The 15,765-nt window shown below is 50.0% G+C and overlaps 1 protein-coding gene across 3 annotated transcripts in view; it reads left to right on the top strand.

Moving 5' to 3' along the window:
• Window positions 1-2,309: 2,309 nt before the first annotated feature.
• Window positions 2,310-15,765, top strand: part of ATG16L1 (autophagy related 16 like 1) — a 41,238-nt gene continuing 27,782 nt past the window's right edge. For 2 of the 3 annotated variants that reach the window (XM_047773790.1, XM_047773791.1), the window contains exons 1-5: window positions 2,311-2,582; window positions 6,178-6,271; window positions 10,597-10,702; window positions 11,406-11,479; window positions 12,352-12,603. In XM_047773790.1, the coding sequence (XP_047629746.1) occupies window positions 2,468-2,582; window positions 6,178-6,271; window positions 10,597-10,702; window positions 11,406-11,479; window positions 12,352-12,603 (641 nt within the window). In that variant the 5' untranslated portion in view covers window positions 2,311-2,467. Of the gene's footprint in view, window positions 2,583-6,177; window positions 6,272-10,596; window positions 10,703-11,405; window positions 11,480-12,351; window positions 12,604-15,765 lie in introns of all 3 variants that reach the window. The other variant, XM_047773789.1, reaches the window with a different exon arrangement.

Raw genomic sequence — 15,765 nt, forward strand, 5'->3', positions numbered from 1 at the left:
TGCTATTGCCGTGAGCTGAGGTGTAGGTCACAGATGCGTCTTGGATCCCGCATTGCTGTGGCTCTGGTGTAGGCCAACAGCTGTAGCTCTGATTAGACCCCTAGCCTGGGAACCTCCATATGCCACAGGAGCGGCCCTAGAAAAGGCAAAAAGACAGAAAAAAATGCACATAAGATATAGAAAATACATACAATAAAAGGACACCAGAGTGTCTCTGCTACTGCCCAGAGATACTGCTATTTCCACATGTTCCATTCATTAATTAACAACATTTACTGAGCACCTAATATATGAAAGGCTTCATGCTCCTGCCAGAGATAAAACGATAAGCAAAGACAGACACAACTCTTGCCACATAGTTTAGAGTCTGTGACAGGGAGACATGCCTTAAGCGAGTAAGGATAAAATACATGCAAAGCTGCTACTGTGATAAATGCTATAAGCAGAGAGGTACACATGTAATAGGGAGACTGAGCTAGTCGTGAAGGTCTGTTATTTGAAGGTTACGAGGAAGTGACTAGTGAGCTGAGAATTAACTCATAGGAATTAACTCAGAGAAGTCAGAAGGGAAGCATTTGCCCAACAGAAGCACAGTGAAGCCAAAGGTACTGCGTGGTGAGCAGAAAGGGGGTGGGGAGCTGCAGTGTACACCAGACAAAGCTGGCCAGTTAGGGAAGGGGCAGAACTAGAGTTTAGTATCCTTAGTTTAGAAATTATATTCTCTATTCATTCAACACAATTTTGCCTATGAGGAGCCACAGACACAGAAATTTCTACGTAAACTACATTGATACCATATACTCCTATTATGAACTTTTTTTGAACAATAAATACACAGCAGTTTAACCCTTATTGGTGGAAATATATACAGATTGGTCCTAGCTCTCCGTTATTATTAACAACGCTGTGTCAAAGATTTCTCTGTGCGGGCATTTGTCCAAATATCTGTTGGCACAACTTCCTGTAAGGAAATCTGCTGGTTCTGCAAATCTGTGAACATGCTTAATCATAATCTTGTCTGGGGAATTAGCATAGTCAACTCTCAAGACCTGATGCAAGGCTCTTTTGAGATGGTACCACTAGTATACTCTCAGTGACTTTCAGAAACTGCCTTTTCATTTTCCTCAGGGTGTGAGGAAGTCCCTTCTACTTCTGATCCCCGTGGATCTTTCCCACAAATTCAGCTCACTCACCACTGGCTGCCAACAAAATATCTTTACAGCTCTAGGAGGCTGACTGTCCTACTCCCAGGCTCCACAGAAAATGAAAGGCTTTCTTATCTGTCTGTGAAGGATCTTCCTCTGGACTTGAGACACATGGAAAGAGAAGGCAGTTTCTGACGTTCCTTTCCTCTCTTCTGCCTCCTACTTTGTTAATGAAGCAGATCTATTTTCATGAAGTAAATTCACTAACTTGCTGAAGGCAGATGGAGTTCAGATGATTCTATTACAGACCAAAGTTTTCCATTCTGAGTTGACAGATGCTATCATCTCCTGAGCCTGTGTCTTCTACCTCCCACTTCCATCTACTGGCAAATGGGCCTTTTCCTCTTTCACGGTCCTTTTTGTATCCCAAACCTTAAATTACTTTCTAAGGATCCAGTCACTGTTAGGTCACAGGTAATTTCTAGGCTTCTAGTGATTAACATGGCTGCTCTAGTCACATCTTTCTTTAGCTGTTCTTTGCATTCCATTTCTTCACTGTAAATAAAAACTTGTTTCCTGGGTCAATGAGACGCTCTTGATAAAGCAACCAAACGTTGGATAGAACTCTGAAGGATATCGAGTCTAGGTATAAAGTTAGGCTTACCATGTACAGGCACAGTGTGAACTGTACTATATAGGTAATTACTTTTAATCCTCATGACAACTCCGTGAGGTAGGTATCTTTCCTTCCCGCTTTAGGGAACTTCCCCATTTTACAAACTGGGAAACCTTAGGGAGGCTTAGGGAGGTTGTCACTATCTATGGTCAGGCAGCTACGATGTGGGGAGTTTACAACTCCTGGTACAGTGGATAGAGAAAACGGAGACAGGTCAAGAAAGGAAATATAAAACAAAGAAAAGCAAGAGAAACAGCAGGTGGACAGAAACTGCTCTTTAACTGTTTCCTTCTACCGCCCCCAACCCCGCAGGACTGAGCCTCCAACGTGGTCGGCACGCCTCCTAGCGGCCGCACCTCTACCACCGACACTTCCGGCCCCGGGATGGTGTCATTAGCGAGCGCCCGACAGGTGCGTGCGTGTGGCGTAAGACGTTGGGTGAGGAGGCGGTCCTTCCGGCCCAGTTCAAAGCTATTTCCGTCAGGGATCGGAAGTGCGTCCCGGATGGCATCGACGGCGGCCTGCGCGCGGAGCTGAGTGCTGGGGCTGCAGGCCTCCAGCGCGCGCTGGCTGCCTCATGGTGCGGGCCCCGGCCGCCTGCTCCCGCTTGGCTATTCGGCGCTGAGGCGCCAGGGCGGCGGGCGATATGTCGTCGAGCCTCCGCGCCGCTGTCTTCCCTCGGTGGAAGCGCCACATCTCGGAGGAGCTGAGGCGCCGGGACCGGCTGCAGAGGCAGGCGTTCGAAGAGATCATCCTGCAGTGTGAGCGGCGGGCGGGCCCGGGGGCAGGCGGTGGACTCCGCCGAGGCACGCGGGGCGCTAGTGGGAACCGGAGGCCGAGCCCCCCGCGCCGCCCGCGGGCCTTTTTAGATCTTTTTCGCTCTTCACTTTTATCTTTGGGTGTGACTGCGGAGGCTCTCCCTACCGCATCGGGTATTCGTCACGGGCAGGCACCGTTCACGTTTCTGCTTGTAAACCCCAAGTGCACACAGCGCTTGTGTAGTTAAATAGCCAGGTTCCAGAAACATCCTGTTTTCGGGCATCGCGTTACTGAAACAGTTACAGACTTTAGGCATTAACTCGCGCCATTATCGTCTTCTCAGTGCAGTGAAATGTTCGCCTTGCGTTTCTCAGACCTGTTCTTCACCTCGATGTTCTTTGATTTTAAAATATTTAGAGTCTTTTAACATATTTTTCAGTTGGGACATCATAGTCTTTACCGTTATTGAAAATTTCTGTATGAAAGAGGTGGCCCACACCCACCCCCGCTGCTGCAATTCGAGTACAGAAGTGTTTGTGCCCTTAGATACCTTCTAATGAGCATTTCCTTGCCCCACTTCCTCCCCCCCATTTTTTTTTTTTTTTTTAACCAGAACTAATGACACACTTCGGGGAAGAAATAAGCATTCTTCTGACCTATTGTTTTGTCTTCCCCTTGAAGTAAGCCTGCAAGCCTCAAATTATGTTGATGATGGGATTCGAGTACTAGTGTTGTCCTTTATTGAATTCTGATTGTACTAGATTTGTGGTTCTTGAATGTATGGGCACGTGAGAATCAGGTGGGGACTTTTTTTTTTAATTACAAAGCCCAGACCACACCCTAGGCCAGCTGAACTGCAGTGTTAGAGAGTGGGACACAGGATTCAGGATTTCTGATGCTCCCCAAGTGATTCTAATATGCAGGCAAATTTAAGTGCTGTGGTAAATAGTTGGCATGTATCGTTTCACTTGGTCTTTCCAAAAATTCTCTGAGGCAGATCCTATTGTTGCCCTTTTTCCAAAGAGGAAACTGAGACTGTGGGAGATTAGGTAATGTTTCTGGGAAGGTGCAGCGGATAAATGGTAGGTCCTGGTTGGGCACACAGTCTCAGTGGCTTCTTTTTTGCATTTGCTTTTCTCTCTGGATCCCCTAAGAAATAGCTTTCCTTGCTTTTGCCGAGCCCCTCCTCTTAACTAGGATGTGGAGAAAAGGGTGGCTGTGCCACTCTTGTGCTAATTCCTTACAGTCTGAGAAGCCCCAGCCGCCCAGTGCTGTTTCAGAAAAGCCAAAAGCACAGGAAACTCCTTCCTCAAATGGGATTCCGTCTTGGGTCACATGAATTCAAGTCATCAGGTGTTTTAGCAAATGCTTGTTCTCTAAAAGGTAATACACATTGAAAGTCAAATTGGGCTGGAGGTCTGACTGCATTCCCTTCACTCACCTGAGGCTGGTTTGCTGGCACCCATGAAACAGGGGTGCAACATGCTCTGCCTGCTTCATAAATACAGTGCTGTGCGTCCAAGTGTTGTGAAGCCATGGACATAATTGTCTATAAACGGAAGGTGCCTGTAATTACACTGACGATTGAATGTTTTTCTGCGCATTGGAAGTAGACGTCTTAAAGGGGGTGAAGGGTCTGGGAGAAAGGTCAGGAGGACAGATGGGTCTGGAGAGGGAATGCAGCTTCAGACAGCAGATGTGAGTCACGCACGTCAGAGGGGCCTGGGGAGGAGAGGAGCCTGGGATGAGGGCTAAGAGGGCTAGACGGCCTCTACCTACGGAAAATCTTCACTGTCGGTTGTGGGGGGAGCTGGCATTGGGGGGGGGGGGTCACTTCTAGTTTGACTGTGGAACAGCCCGCCTCTTCACTGCCCGCCTCCCAAGGCTATCGGAGTTTCCTGTTCTGTCCCTCCCTCTGAGCTGGAGCAGAAAGATAAAAAGAAGGGACAGGGACAGCAAGCCTCTCCCCCCCACCTCCATCTCTCTCTTTGGTGAGAGGAACTTTTAGGAAGAATCCCTCTTGGATACGCCAAGTCCTTTGAAAGGCCTGCTGTTACGGGGCACCCGCTGTGACATCTCAAAGATCTTACCAGGGCCCGTTGACACTGAAGCACATCCGGGCTGGATTCACTTCCCTGCTCTGCTGAACTAAGTTATTAAATTAATGTAGATGAAGGTAGTGTTTCTGTCTCTTTCTGCCCAGAATGTTTCTTTTTTCTTTTTTTAAGATGGCCCCGTGGCATACTGAAGTTCACGGGCCAGGGATTGAATCCAAACCACAGGTGCAGCAATGCTGGATCCTTTAACCCACTGTGCTGGGCCAAGGATCGAACCCTCAACAGCAACCCGAGCCACTGCAGTCAGATTCTTAACCCAAATCTTAATACCTGGGATTTGTTTCATCTTCCCCAGGTAGATAGAGGTAGCTGGCCACAGTGGGAACTCCCCAGTTTTCATTTTCTGATATCAAGAACTAGAACTCCACCCTCTAAGAGGAAGGATAAGCTCTTCTAGCAGGAAGAGTCACTAGCATAAACCCTGCCAGATGTGTAGAGCAGCTTGAATCTCAGACATTTGGGATTTGAGGCGGCCCCCATCAGGTGTAGGCATTCCATAAGTTTCCCGAGGTCCCTTTCTTGTTTTGCTTAGTGCCCCCCCTCCACCTGTGATCTTGCTGGCCCCCTATGCGCATGTCATTCCTAGCCCTGCCTTTTCTTTTAAAATCCTGCACTGTGTCCCCTGTCACATTTATTACGCTCAGAGAATTCATTTCCCCCCAGCCCTCTGCTCTGATATTTCCAGGCGAGTTAAGATCTTGCGCCCAGTTGGCTGAACAGGAAACCTCAGAATTCTGTGTTTGACTTCTTACTAATCAATATCTGTTCACGTCACTGCCTGCTTTTAAAATTTTGTTTCAGCATTGCCAGTAAGAAAAAGTCTAAGTTTCTCATCCTGCCTTTCATGTGTTGGCACTGACTTTTTTATCTCTAGCCACTTATGAGACAACTCTTTGGACCTTCTGCCTGGACCATCAGTCATCCTCACCTGTGAAACCATCTGAGAAATGAGTAAAAAACTCACTCTTCTTTTTTATGCTTGACCTCCCCACCCCACTCCCATATCACATTTCCTTAGCTCCCCGAAGTCAGGGGCTCTGGTTTGTATTTGTATCCTTAGTGCCCTGATCTAAAAATTAAAATCCCCAGATATTCTCCCCTATTACTGAGAGGTGCATCGCGCTTCCTTTTTCCATTGTGTTTTGGTTGGTTGATTTGTCTCGTCTTCCCCAGGTAGGTAGGTAGCAGTGGGAGTAGAAAGCATTGTTGAGGGGAGGGGAGGTGTTTTGGGAGTGATTTTCCACAGGTTCCTTGGGCTGGGCTCTCTATGCTTGGGCCACCAAGTATCTTAAAAGGTGTGTGTGCTTCTGGAGTTCGGACAGTTGCTACAATCTGTGACAAAGTGCAGTGCCTGGTACTTTGAAACCCGATAACGGTGTAGCCTACCCTGTCGTCTTCTGGATTTTTTCCAAATCTTTATGAGATATTAAGTAGTAATAAAGTGTACATAGGTTATAATAATTGTTCTTTCCTTCGATAGATAACAAGTTGCTGGAAAAGTCCGATCTTCATTCAGTGCTGGCCCATAAGCTACAAGCTGAAAAGCATGACATACCAAACAGGCATGAGATAAGGTATTTTGAAACTATCCTGTATTATTTGTGTCTCCTCCTTAACTGAAGTTTGTCCCGGTTCAGTTGTCACTTCTCTAATTTTGAAGCAAACCAAGTACTGTTTTTGTGCCTCAGTTTTTGTCAGTTCCTTTTAAATAAGAAATTTTGAAGCCGAATAACTAAAATCATTTTTTGGAAGGTATGTTCCTACCCACCTAGAAGACTCATCAGTACGCCGGAAGCCTGAGAGAGATTGCTTAAGGCACTCAGCCAGGCCGGTTCCTCCTCCAGCCTCCAGCCTGCCGGGGTTCACTTTTTCTAAATAATCAAATGAGCATCTTGAGCAGATTTATAAGATCGCTGATACAAAGTTGACTGGCCTATAAACACGAGTTGTTTTTTATGCTGTACTGGTCTGTTGATCCTCTTTTTTGGTTCAGTGTGTTTCAACATATTTCAGTGTGTATCAAACTAGCAGGTTGCAAAAAGGTTTTGGTTTTGTTTTTTTTTTTTTTCTTTAAGAAAGATTGGGGGAATCTGCCTTAATAGGAAGGGTAAGTATTGCTTCATTAAATATGTGAGTGTGTGTTTATGCTGGGGAGTCTGATATGTTCACTTAGGTCATTCCTGTAAGGGTCCCTTTTTGAGGGGCCGAAAAAACCTGACAGCCCGACTTCATCAGAGCAGCTCAGAGGGAATCCCTCTAGAGTGCCTTCTCCTTTTCCATTTGTTTGTCACGTTTGCACATGAAATTTGGTGGTTTGTATGGAAACAGTATCCATTTTTGCTCTAAAATCTATGTGCTTTTTTTGCATATCAGCTAACGTTTAGCAATTGTAAAAACAAAGTTCATCATAACTTAGGATTTTAAGGGGAAAAACCAGAAATCAAGGCATAGCTTAATTTTACTCCTAAAGCCACATCTGTGAAATAACTGCCTGTCATCCCTGTTTCCTTATGTGTGGAGACGGTCTCTGGGCAGAGGCTGGGGTGGGAAGGAGGAACAGATGGCCTGGCCTCGGCTCCATTTTTGCTAAACAGCCGTTCAGGAGATGGCGCCTCACTGTGGTCTTAGGAGGCCTTCTGCAGTGACTAAAGTCTTCGTGGCTCTGTTTTGATCCTCTTTCGATGTAGAGAGTCTGTTTCTCCTTTAGTCAGCTAAAGTCAGTCGACTGAAAACTGGAGTTCCCATCGTGGCTCAGTGGTTAACGAATCCAACTAGGAACCATGAGGTTGCAGGTTCGATCCCTGGCCTTGCTCAGTGGGTTAAGGATCCGGCGTTGCCGTGAGCTGTGGTGTAGGTCACAGACGCGGCTTGGATCCCACGTTGCTGTGGCTCTGGTGTAGGCCGGTGGCTACAGCTCCGATTAGACCCCTAGCCTGGGAACCTCCATGTGCCGTGGAAGCGGCCCTAGAAAAGGCAAAAAGACAATAAAGTCAACTGAAAACTTAAAACATTTTTAAGTTTTGCTGACTGTATTCCCATATCCTTGATCTGTCATCCAAAGTCCTGTGCTTCGAAAGGGGAAGGTACTGTCGGTTAGTAGCCAACATTCTTTGGACCGAACCCTGCGTCCTTTCTCGCAAACTTGTGTTGGTAACCAGCCCTCCCCACAGCCTGTCTTCCATTAGTGGTACCCATAGTTTCCACACATCATCTGTGATTCCTTTTTCCCTCGATGTCCTGCCCCTCCCCCTCTGCAGTCACCCAGGCCTGGAGAGCCTTTGCCCACGGTGTCCTGTGCATCTGTGCCTCGGTTTGCATTTGCCACCCCCTTTGTTGCTTATGTGCGCTCCCATTCCTGAGACACATGACGGCATGCAGTGTGGACCAGGCGTTAGGGGGCGGAGGTGAATAAGCCAGAGTCCTTGTTCTCTAGGACCTGAGCCTAAGGGAGGAGACCCACTCGAGGGGTTGCTAGTAGGAGATGGGTATTCACAGAAGATAAGGACCTAATTGGTTGCTTTCTCCTTCCTCCTCTCCTTAAGTCCTGCCCATCCAATTCTAATTAACCTCAAAACACACCGTGCTTTAAAAGCTCCATCTCATCAATTATCTGAGTTCCCTCTTAAATGTTTTAATCCCTTTGCTTGCTGAATAGATTAAAGTGACACTCTGCTGGGAAGTAGTTGATTCCGACAGGTTTTTGCCTTTTCCCAGTCTACAGCTGCTAGAGATGCAGAATGTTGGGCCTTACCCCAGACCCACTGTTTGAGACATTCTAGGGATGGGCCCCGCGGTAATCTTGCTGTGAGAAGACCTTTGGGGGGTCCTGATGACCTCTAACATTGGAGGACCACTGCTTTTCAGATTCCTTGTACACTAGCCCTGGGCACCCAAGAGCATGGTGGAAATGCAGCTGACTGGCCCTTTGGGACCTAACGAACCTGGGGCGAGGCCCAAGAATCTGTTAAAATCTGCCATTAGTTTTTTTCCCCCTAGTGAAGCACTGTATTGGGCTTTAGTGAGCAGTTTGGCTCGAATGTGAATACAGTGGGAAGTGGCTCTGGCCAGAGGAATGAGTGCCCTGTGTCCTTGCCTTCGTCTCAGGAGTCCCTGTAAGGTGCCAGCTCCTGGGAAGAAGGGGCTGGTTTTATGTTTTCCATACTTCACATTGCTTTACGTTAGAATAAGGAGATTTGATCAAAGTCATTTCTAACCCTTCTCTTCCCCATATACAGTCAGTCCCGCAGGCCTGTTGCTTCTTTTGCCTGCTTTAGGGTGGCTTCTTATAGGTGTGTGCCATTTCAGGCTCTTGGCGGCCTCTTCTCGGGCTAAGATTGAGGAAGCACTAGGATGCTCAGAGGAGGCAGTCTTCGTATGTCTTAGAGCGCGCAGTGAAAACGCTTCGGAGGTTTCTCCCCTTAATTTAGTATTGGTCACGTGGAGCACAGTCCCCCTTGCCTGCAGATGGCGATGTCCCCGCTTACCATCTTCCTTCCTTCTCTCCATTCGTGTGCTGTCCTGGGCGGCGGTTTCCCTCCTCGCTGCAGTCTGAGGATTTACTCTGTAGCTCTCGCTGACCCCTCTCCTGAACTCTGACCCACACCTCTGGTCACCTGCTGCTGTTTCCCAGGTAGTATGCAGACACCTGCTAACCTTCCCAAACGGCATTGCTTTCAAGGCGGCCTGAACTCAGTCCATGGCTCCAGATACATCTGTTTGCTGACCGCTTCTACACATCGGCCTCCAGCTTGGGCCTCTACTTGACCTTCCAGCTCAGTGTGCGTGTTGATGCAGTTTCCACTCCACTTGGATGTCCACAGGGGAGGCACCCCTCAGGCTCTGCCCACCTCGGGGGGTGTCCTTTGATCCGCTGCTCAGGCCTTTTAAAAGTCTTGGAGTCATCCGCGATGCCTGTCTTTCTCTCACTCCCCTGCGTCTGGTTCAGAGGCAGGTCCTGCCGTCTCTCCAGAGCGGACCTCGCTGGGATCCGACCACCTCTCACCTGCTCCACTGCTGCCACCTTGTGGAGTCTGGCACAAAGACTAGCTTGTGAACTGGTCTCTCTGTCTCTGCCCTTGCCCCCCTGCAGTCTGCTCTCCACCCAGCACCCATAGCGATCCTTTTAAAACGTAAGTCCTTCCTCTGCTCCAAGCCCTCCAGTGGCTTCCGGTCATGCATAGAAGGAGCCACTGTCCTCGGGCCTGTGGGGCTCTGCAGCCACCCCACCCCCCTCGCCACCTGCACTGGGGGCTGCATCACACTTGCCCCCAAGAAGCCCGCTGTGCTGCCACCTCCAGCCTTTCCGACACCTGCTGTCTCTGCTCCCAGGACCCAGCCCCCAGGGTCCCATGCCTTGTCCTCACTTCTTTCCTGTCTCCAGTCGTGCACCTCTCAGGCGGATCACCCCATGCGGACCAGGAGCCCTGCCACTCTCTGCCCTTCCTTATCCTGCTTAGTTTGTCCTCACGGCGCAGCTGACCCCCTGCCTCCGAACATTCACTCGTCGGTTGTTCGTCTGCTCTTCGCTGATCGTCAGCGGCATGCGAGCAGAGCTTTGCGTTCCCTGCCTCCTCCCCGCTCCCAGCACAGTGCCCGGTGCAGAGCCGGCTCTCGGGTCCTCGTCCTCCCTGTTTGCCTCAGCTTCCTTCCACAGTCCATCCTTTGCTCCTGACCCGGCTGGCCATTTGAGCTGTGGTCAGCTGGTTTTACCCTCTCACGTCTCTCCCTTTCTCCCTCAGGTGTGCGGGGCCCGGAGGACTGACCTGCTTTGTTGGCTGTGTTAGCATGTACAGGTTTGAATTCCAAAGTCACTGCCCCAAGGCCTGAGGAGAGGTGTCTGAGGTCTCATTTCTTTCCCATCCTTTTTGCATGCTCTCTTCATCTGCCTGGGGGCGCTTAGTCCCGGACACGATGGTGCGTGGAACGACAGTCAGCTCCAAGAAATGGCCCAGCTGAGGATTAAACACCAAGAGGAACTGACTGAGTTGCACAAAAAACGTGGGGAGGTAAATACAGCCCCTCTCCTCATCTGCCTTCTGCTCTGTGCGGGTCCCTTGGTGGGCAAGACGGGGGGCAGGCGCTTGGCACTGGCATTTGCAGCCATCCTGGCCACATGTGGTCACCAGCTCTGTCTATGGGACTGAAACGCCACGAAAGGTGTGAGACCTCCATCAGCAGGTGGGCAAGCCATCAAGACAACTGCCAGGCCATCCTGCTCTAGGATGGCATGAAAGGTACAGGGGAGGGATTTTAAAGGAAAGATGCGTGCTCCTTGGTGACCTGAGAGTTTCACTAATACCTTCGTGAGGCGTGGACCCTGCAGTTACAGAAAAATTCAGTGAGAGAGAATCAGTCCTGAGCAGTGATTACCCTGGATGGGGTGTCTAATGGCAAATTAGGAAAAAGTGCAATTTGCCATCAGTTCTCCTGGTTGATTTTATCGGCTAAGATAGCTGGGGCAGAGGGCTAGACAGACACACGTCCTCCACAGGAACCTGGCGGTCGCCCGGATGACTCCTCATCCGCCCAAGGCTGCCTTTCCCAGGGAGTCCCTGTAGGCCCTTCCCTCGGCCACCCTGCTCAGCTCGTCTTTCCTGGTGCCGTGGCCCAAGCCCCAGGCCCCTGTTTTTCCCTTAAAATAACCCACTATTGTTTCCACCTGAGACCCTAGAATCTCTTGTTTAGGAAGGCCTTCTTCTCTCCCACCAGTTAGCTCAGCTGGTGATTGACCTGAATAACCAGATGCAGCAGAGGGACAAGGAGATGCAGGTGAATGAAGCCAAGTGAGTAGAGCCCCCACCTCCTTCCTGCCCGGTCCTGGGATCGCACTTGCTGTTTCACTGAACTCTTGTGTGCAGGGCAGTGGCGATCGGCAAACAGTAGTCCCTCTGGACTCAGCACTCTGGATTTCATTTCTTGCGTAGGCCTAGCCGGGGGCCCTCGCCTACGCCCTGAGGAGGGAAAAGGCAAGACCCATGCCCTCAGGCCTTCAGGGACGGCACACCCTTGGGAAGGCACACCCTCGGGAAGGCGTGGCTCTTGGAAGTGTCCCTGAGGCGTTCATGGTTCTCCCCGAGGCCCCTGCATGTGGGCAATGGTTTCCTGTGTGTGGCGGGCCTGAGAGAACCATGTGCCTGGCCCTTAGGACAGGGGTGAGTTTGGGGGCAGGGTTGTTCTCGATCTGAGAGAAGCCGGCCAGACAAGATAACAGAGACACTCCAAACCCTAGGCCCTGAGCTGGGTGGGGAGCCTGGCGTCCGTGCGCCCTCTTTCCTCACTCTGCAGAGAGGGGTCTCTAGAGGCTTAGAGAAGGGGAGGACTTCTCGGGCTTTCTCACTCCGTGGCGGAGCTGATGTCATGCCCAGGGTGCCCCCTAGCTCCCACTGCCACTCTGCGTCAGCATCAGAAGCTCCCTCTTCCTTCACATGCTGCTTGTCTGAAAGGGACTTCAGTCTGTCTTAGTCTGGATGGCTTTCACCTGGGCGTCTCCTTGCCTAATGAGATTGTCCTGTAAACCCTTGGGGCTGGGCCTGGCCAAGTGAGTTGTGCTAAACCTGAAGCATCCTCCTGGGGCCTGCTGGGATGGCCGAGGTCCCCGCAGATGGCCAGGCTCACAGCTCCCGCGCGGTGTCCTTCCTTTCTGTCCTGCTTCCAGGATTGCAGAATGCTTGCAGACCATCTCTGACCTGGAGACCGAGTGCCTGGAACTGCGCACCAAGCTTCAGGACCTTGAGAGAGCCAACCAGACCCTGAAGGATGAGTACGACGCCCTGCAGATCACTTTCACTGCCCTGGAGGAGAAGCTGCGGAAGACGACTGAGGAGAACCAGGAGCTGGTCACCAGATGGATGGCCGAGAAAGCCCAGGAAGCCAACCGCCTAAATGCAGAGAATGAAAAGGATTCGAGGTGGGGGATGAGTCCACTGTTACTGAGTTGCATTGTTTGGAAAGTACAGCCTCGTTCTGATTAAACAAAAGAAACCCTGCAGCTCTGACCGCACGGCAGGGGCCCCGGGGAACACTGAGAAAATTAGAAAAAGCAGTGGCAGGTACAAAAGATGTGTGTTAAAAGAACACTTTCACAACTGAGCAAAGGAAAATCTCTCAAAAAGGGCTTTGGCTCTTACGGTTTTTGCCAGTGAATTCTTTCCATGTTTTGTGGAGAAAAGCTAATTCTTGAACAATATAAATTAAACCAGAGTTAGAAAAAGATTGGAATGCCCCCACCACCTACAGTTTGTTAAACTGTCCCAGCTATACCAAAAATTCTGGCCTTGTTAGTGCACAGGGACAACCCCACGTGGAAATAGATGTGACATTCCTAAATAATATTCATTGGTACATTTTCTTTTAACTCAGTGCAGTCCTGTTAGGATTTAGCCCAGGAACTAGAAGATGGTTTATTAGGAAATAGACTAAGTATATCTCATAAGGTGGTCAACTCCGCTTTAGTAAATCCCAAAAATGCCCCTTTGCTCAGACTAAGCTCCCAGTTCTGATTAAAAACTCTTAAACTGGGTACAAAGCTTTTCATAAAAACACCTATCTAACCAGCGGCCAGTAGTGTACTTTGCAGGGAAGCTTCCCAGCCTGACGCTCTGAGTCTCAGTGAAGGGGCATATGTTACTGTCTTCATGGTCAAGGTCCACCTGCCTCCATACACACCCATCAAAGCTGAGAATGAGAAGGGAGGGCTTGGGCTCATGACCCAGAGATGTTTTGGCCAACCAGCTAGGACCTGAATATAGGGGTAGGGACGTGGGTTGTGATTAGCCACCTAGGAAACCTAAGAAAAATCACCTGAGAAGCTAGTCATGAGAATTCGGCCTCACACACCTAGAAAAAAAGGAGCTCCCTTGTGGCACAGTGGGTTAAGGACCTAATGTTGTCACTTAGTGGTTCAGGTCACTTCTGTGGCTTGGGTTCAGTCCCTGGCCCAGGAATTTCCACATGCCACTGGCACAGGCCAAAAAAAAAAAAAGTTCAACAGAGATTAGAACATTTGATTTTAAATCCCCATGTCAGTAGAATTTGAGAAGATTACTGCGTTTAAGCTAAAAGAATGAATACAGGAAGTGAAAGAGCCTTAAAGAATAACAGGGAGCTCTAACCCTACCCGATAATAGTTTCAGATTTCATAATCTGTGTAAAAACTGAGGCCATAAGGTAGAAGTAAAAAATGCTACTATCTGCTGTCTCTCTTAGGGAAAATTCCTAAATTAAGGAGCATTAGAGGACTTGCCAGACGTGAAAAGTAACGGTAGTCAAGAATGGACTGTATAAAAATTTGAGGTTCACAGTCAGCTAGGGCAGGCTGTTAAAAGCAGGTGTCCTCAGCACAGAGTCGGCAGGGACAGGCAAGCGCTCGGACGGACATGAAGCACAGAGAGCTCCTAAAAAGAGCCGTAGGCGGGGTCGGCGTGGAGTTCCCCTCATGGCACAGCAGAAGCAAATCTGACTAGGATCCTTGAGGTTGGGGGTTTGACCCCTGGCCTCGCTCCATGGGTTAAGGATCCAGCATTGCCATGAGCTGTGGTGTAGGTTTTCAGTTGCAGCTCGGATCCTGAGCTGCTGTGGCTGCGGTGTAGGCCAGCAGCTGCAGCTCTGATTCTCCCCCTAGTCTGGGAACTTTCATGTGCCGCAGGTGCGGCCCTAAAAAGCAAAAAGAAGAAAGGGCTCCTCGCATTGCTTCCTGCAGCCCCCTGAAGGGCCTTGGGGATGGCAGACGCCTGCAAAGAGTTCCCGCTTGCAGGACTTCATCCTTAGTAAGGGGTGAGGCTTGTTCACACGTACAATTTTGTGATGGTCCCTTGTTCACAGTAGTGAAAAGTTAGAAGCAGTACGTTTCTTGGAAAAAAGTGTGATACTTTCATACAGTGGGTTTTGGCCAAGTCAGTTAAAAGATACATACACTTTGTATGCGAAATTAATGTAACTGCAAATGAGAGGTCACTTCACACAACGTGATCCACATCGTGAGCGGATTTAGGAAGATTGCAAGGCAGCATGTTGTTAATAGCATTTATTTCTGAGTGGTGAGGGGTATGGTTTTGTGTTCTCGTTTTATGCTTTTTTGTATTTGCTAATTGTCTTAGTTTCTGTTCGGAAAGAGTGAGCTGCCCTTTTTTACGTCTGTCTGTCTGTCTGTCACGTGGAAGTGAACTCGTGTGGCTCGAACGCGCAGCTCTCAGGCAGCACAGGGCTGGCGAGGAGCCCGGGCTTCCCTGGGAGTCGTCACGCTGCGGGTCGATAGCCAGCTCGAGAGAAATGAGCAGGCCTTCCCACGGAGGTGGGGTGTGCGGCTCGTGACACGCCTGCCCTGCTGCGTCCCGTCTCCCTGGGCGTGTGCCCTGCACCCGTGAACACCTGATCGCCCCGTGCGGGGCCCGGGGTTCTGGTCGTTGCTCAAGTCTGCTGGTTCCGCCTTAGCAGCCTCCCCGCTTCCTGCCCGTCCTTCCTCTTCAGCAGCTGCGGCGTACCTGGGTCACAGCGGAGCACTGTTTGGAAACAGCGCTTCACGTTCTCCTCCCGCACCAGACTGGGGTGTGTCCCCCTGGCAGCACGGTGGCCGCTGTGTCCCACGCACTCAGGGAGCCTGGGGGCCGAGAAAGAAGGCCGTTGCCTGTCGGCTCCTCTAGCGCAGGCGGGCTGCGAGCGTTTGTCTCACCCACCCCCCACCCCCCGGCCGTGGCTCCAGCCCCGTCCTTTCCTTCTCTTGTCTGCAGCGCCCCTGAGACCCCCGCTCTCCCCGCAGAGACGCGTAATTTACAGGTTGTCTGGTCCAGCTGAGGCAGATGTGTTCACCTGTATTTCTTGTTTGTCACTGGTCCTGTGAGACGGACTTCGTCTTTCAGGTTTGAGATTCAGAGTGGAAAGCAGTTCTTCAACTTAGAGCCTCATCGCGTTCCAGGTTTTAATGTGACACCTGGACCACCTTGCCCATTTTTGAGAATTACCACTGTGATAGAAGCTTTTTGGAAAAAATTTCAGGAGTTGCCGCTGTGGCACAGTGGGATAAGTATCCGACATTGTGACGGCAGTGGCACAGGTTACAGCTCCAGCTTGGATT

The sequence above is a fragment of the Phacochoerus africanus genome, chromosome 3 (genome assembly GCF_016906955.1).
Source record: "Phacochoerus africanus isolate WHEZ1 chromosome 3, ROS_Pafr_v1, whole genome shotgun sequence".
NCBI lineage: Eukaryota > Metazoa > Chordata > Mammalia > Artiodactyla > Suidae > Phacochoerus > Phacochoerus africanus.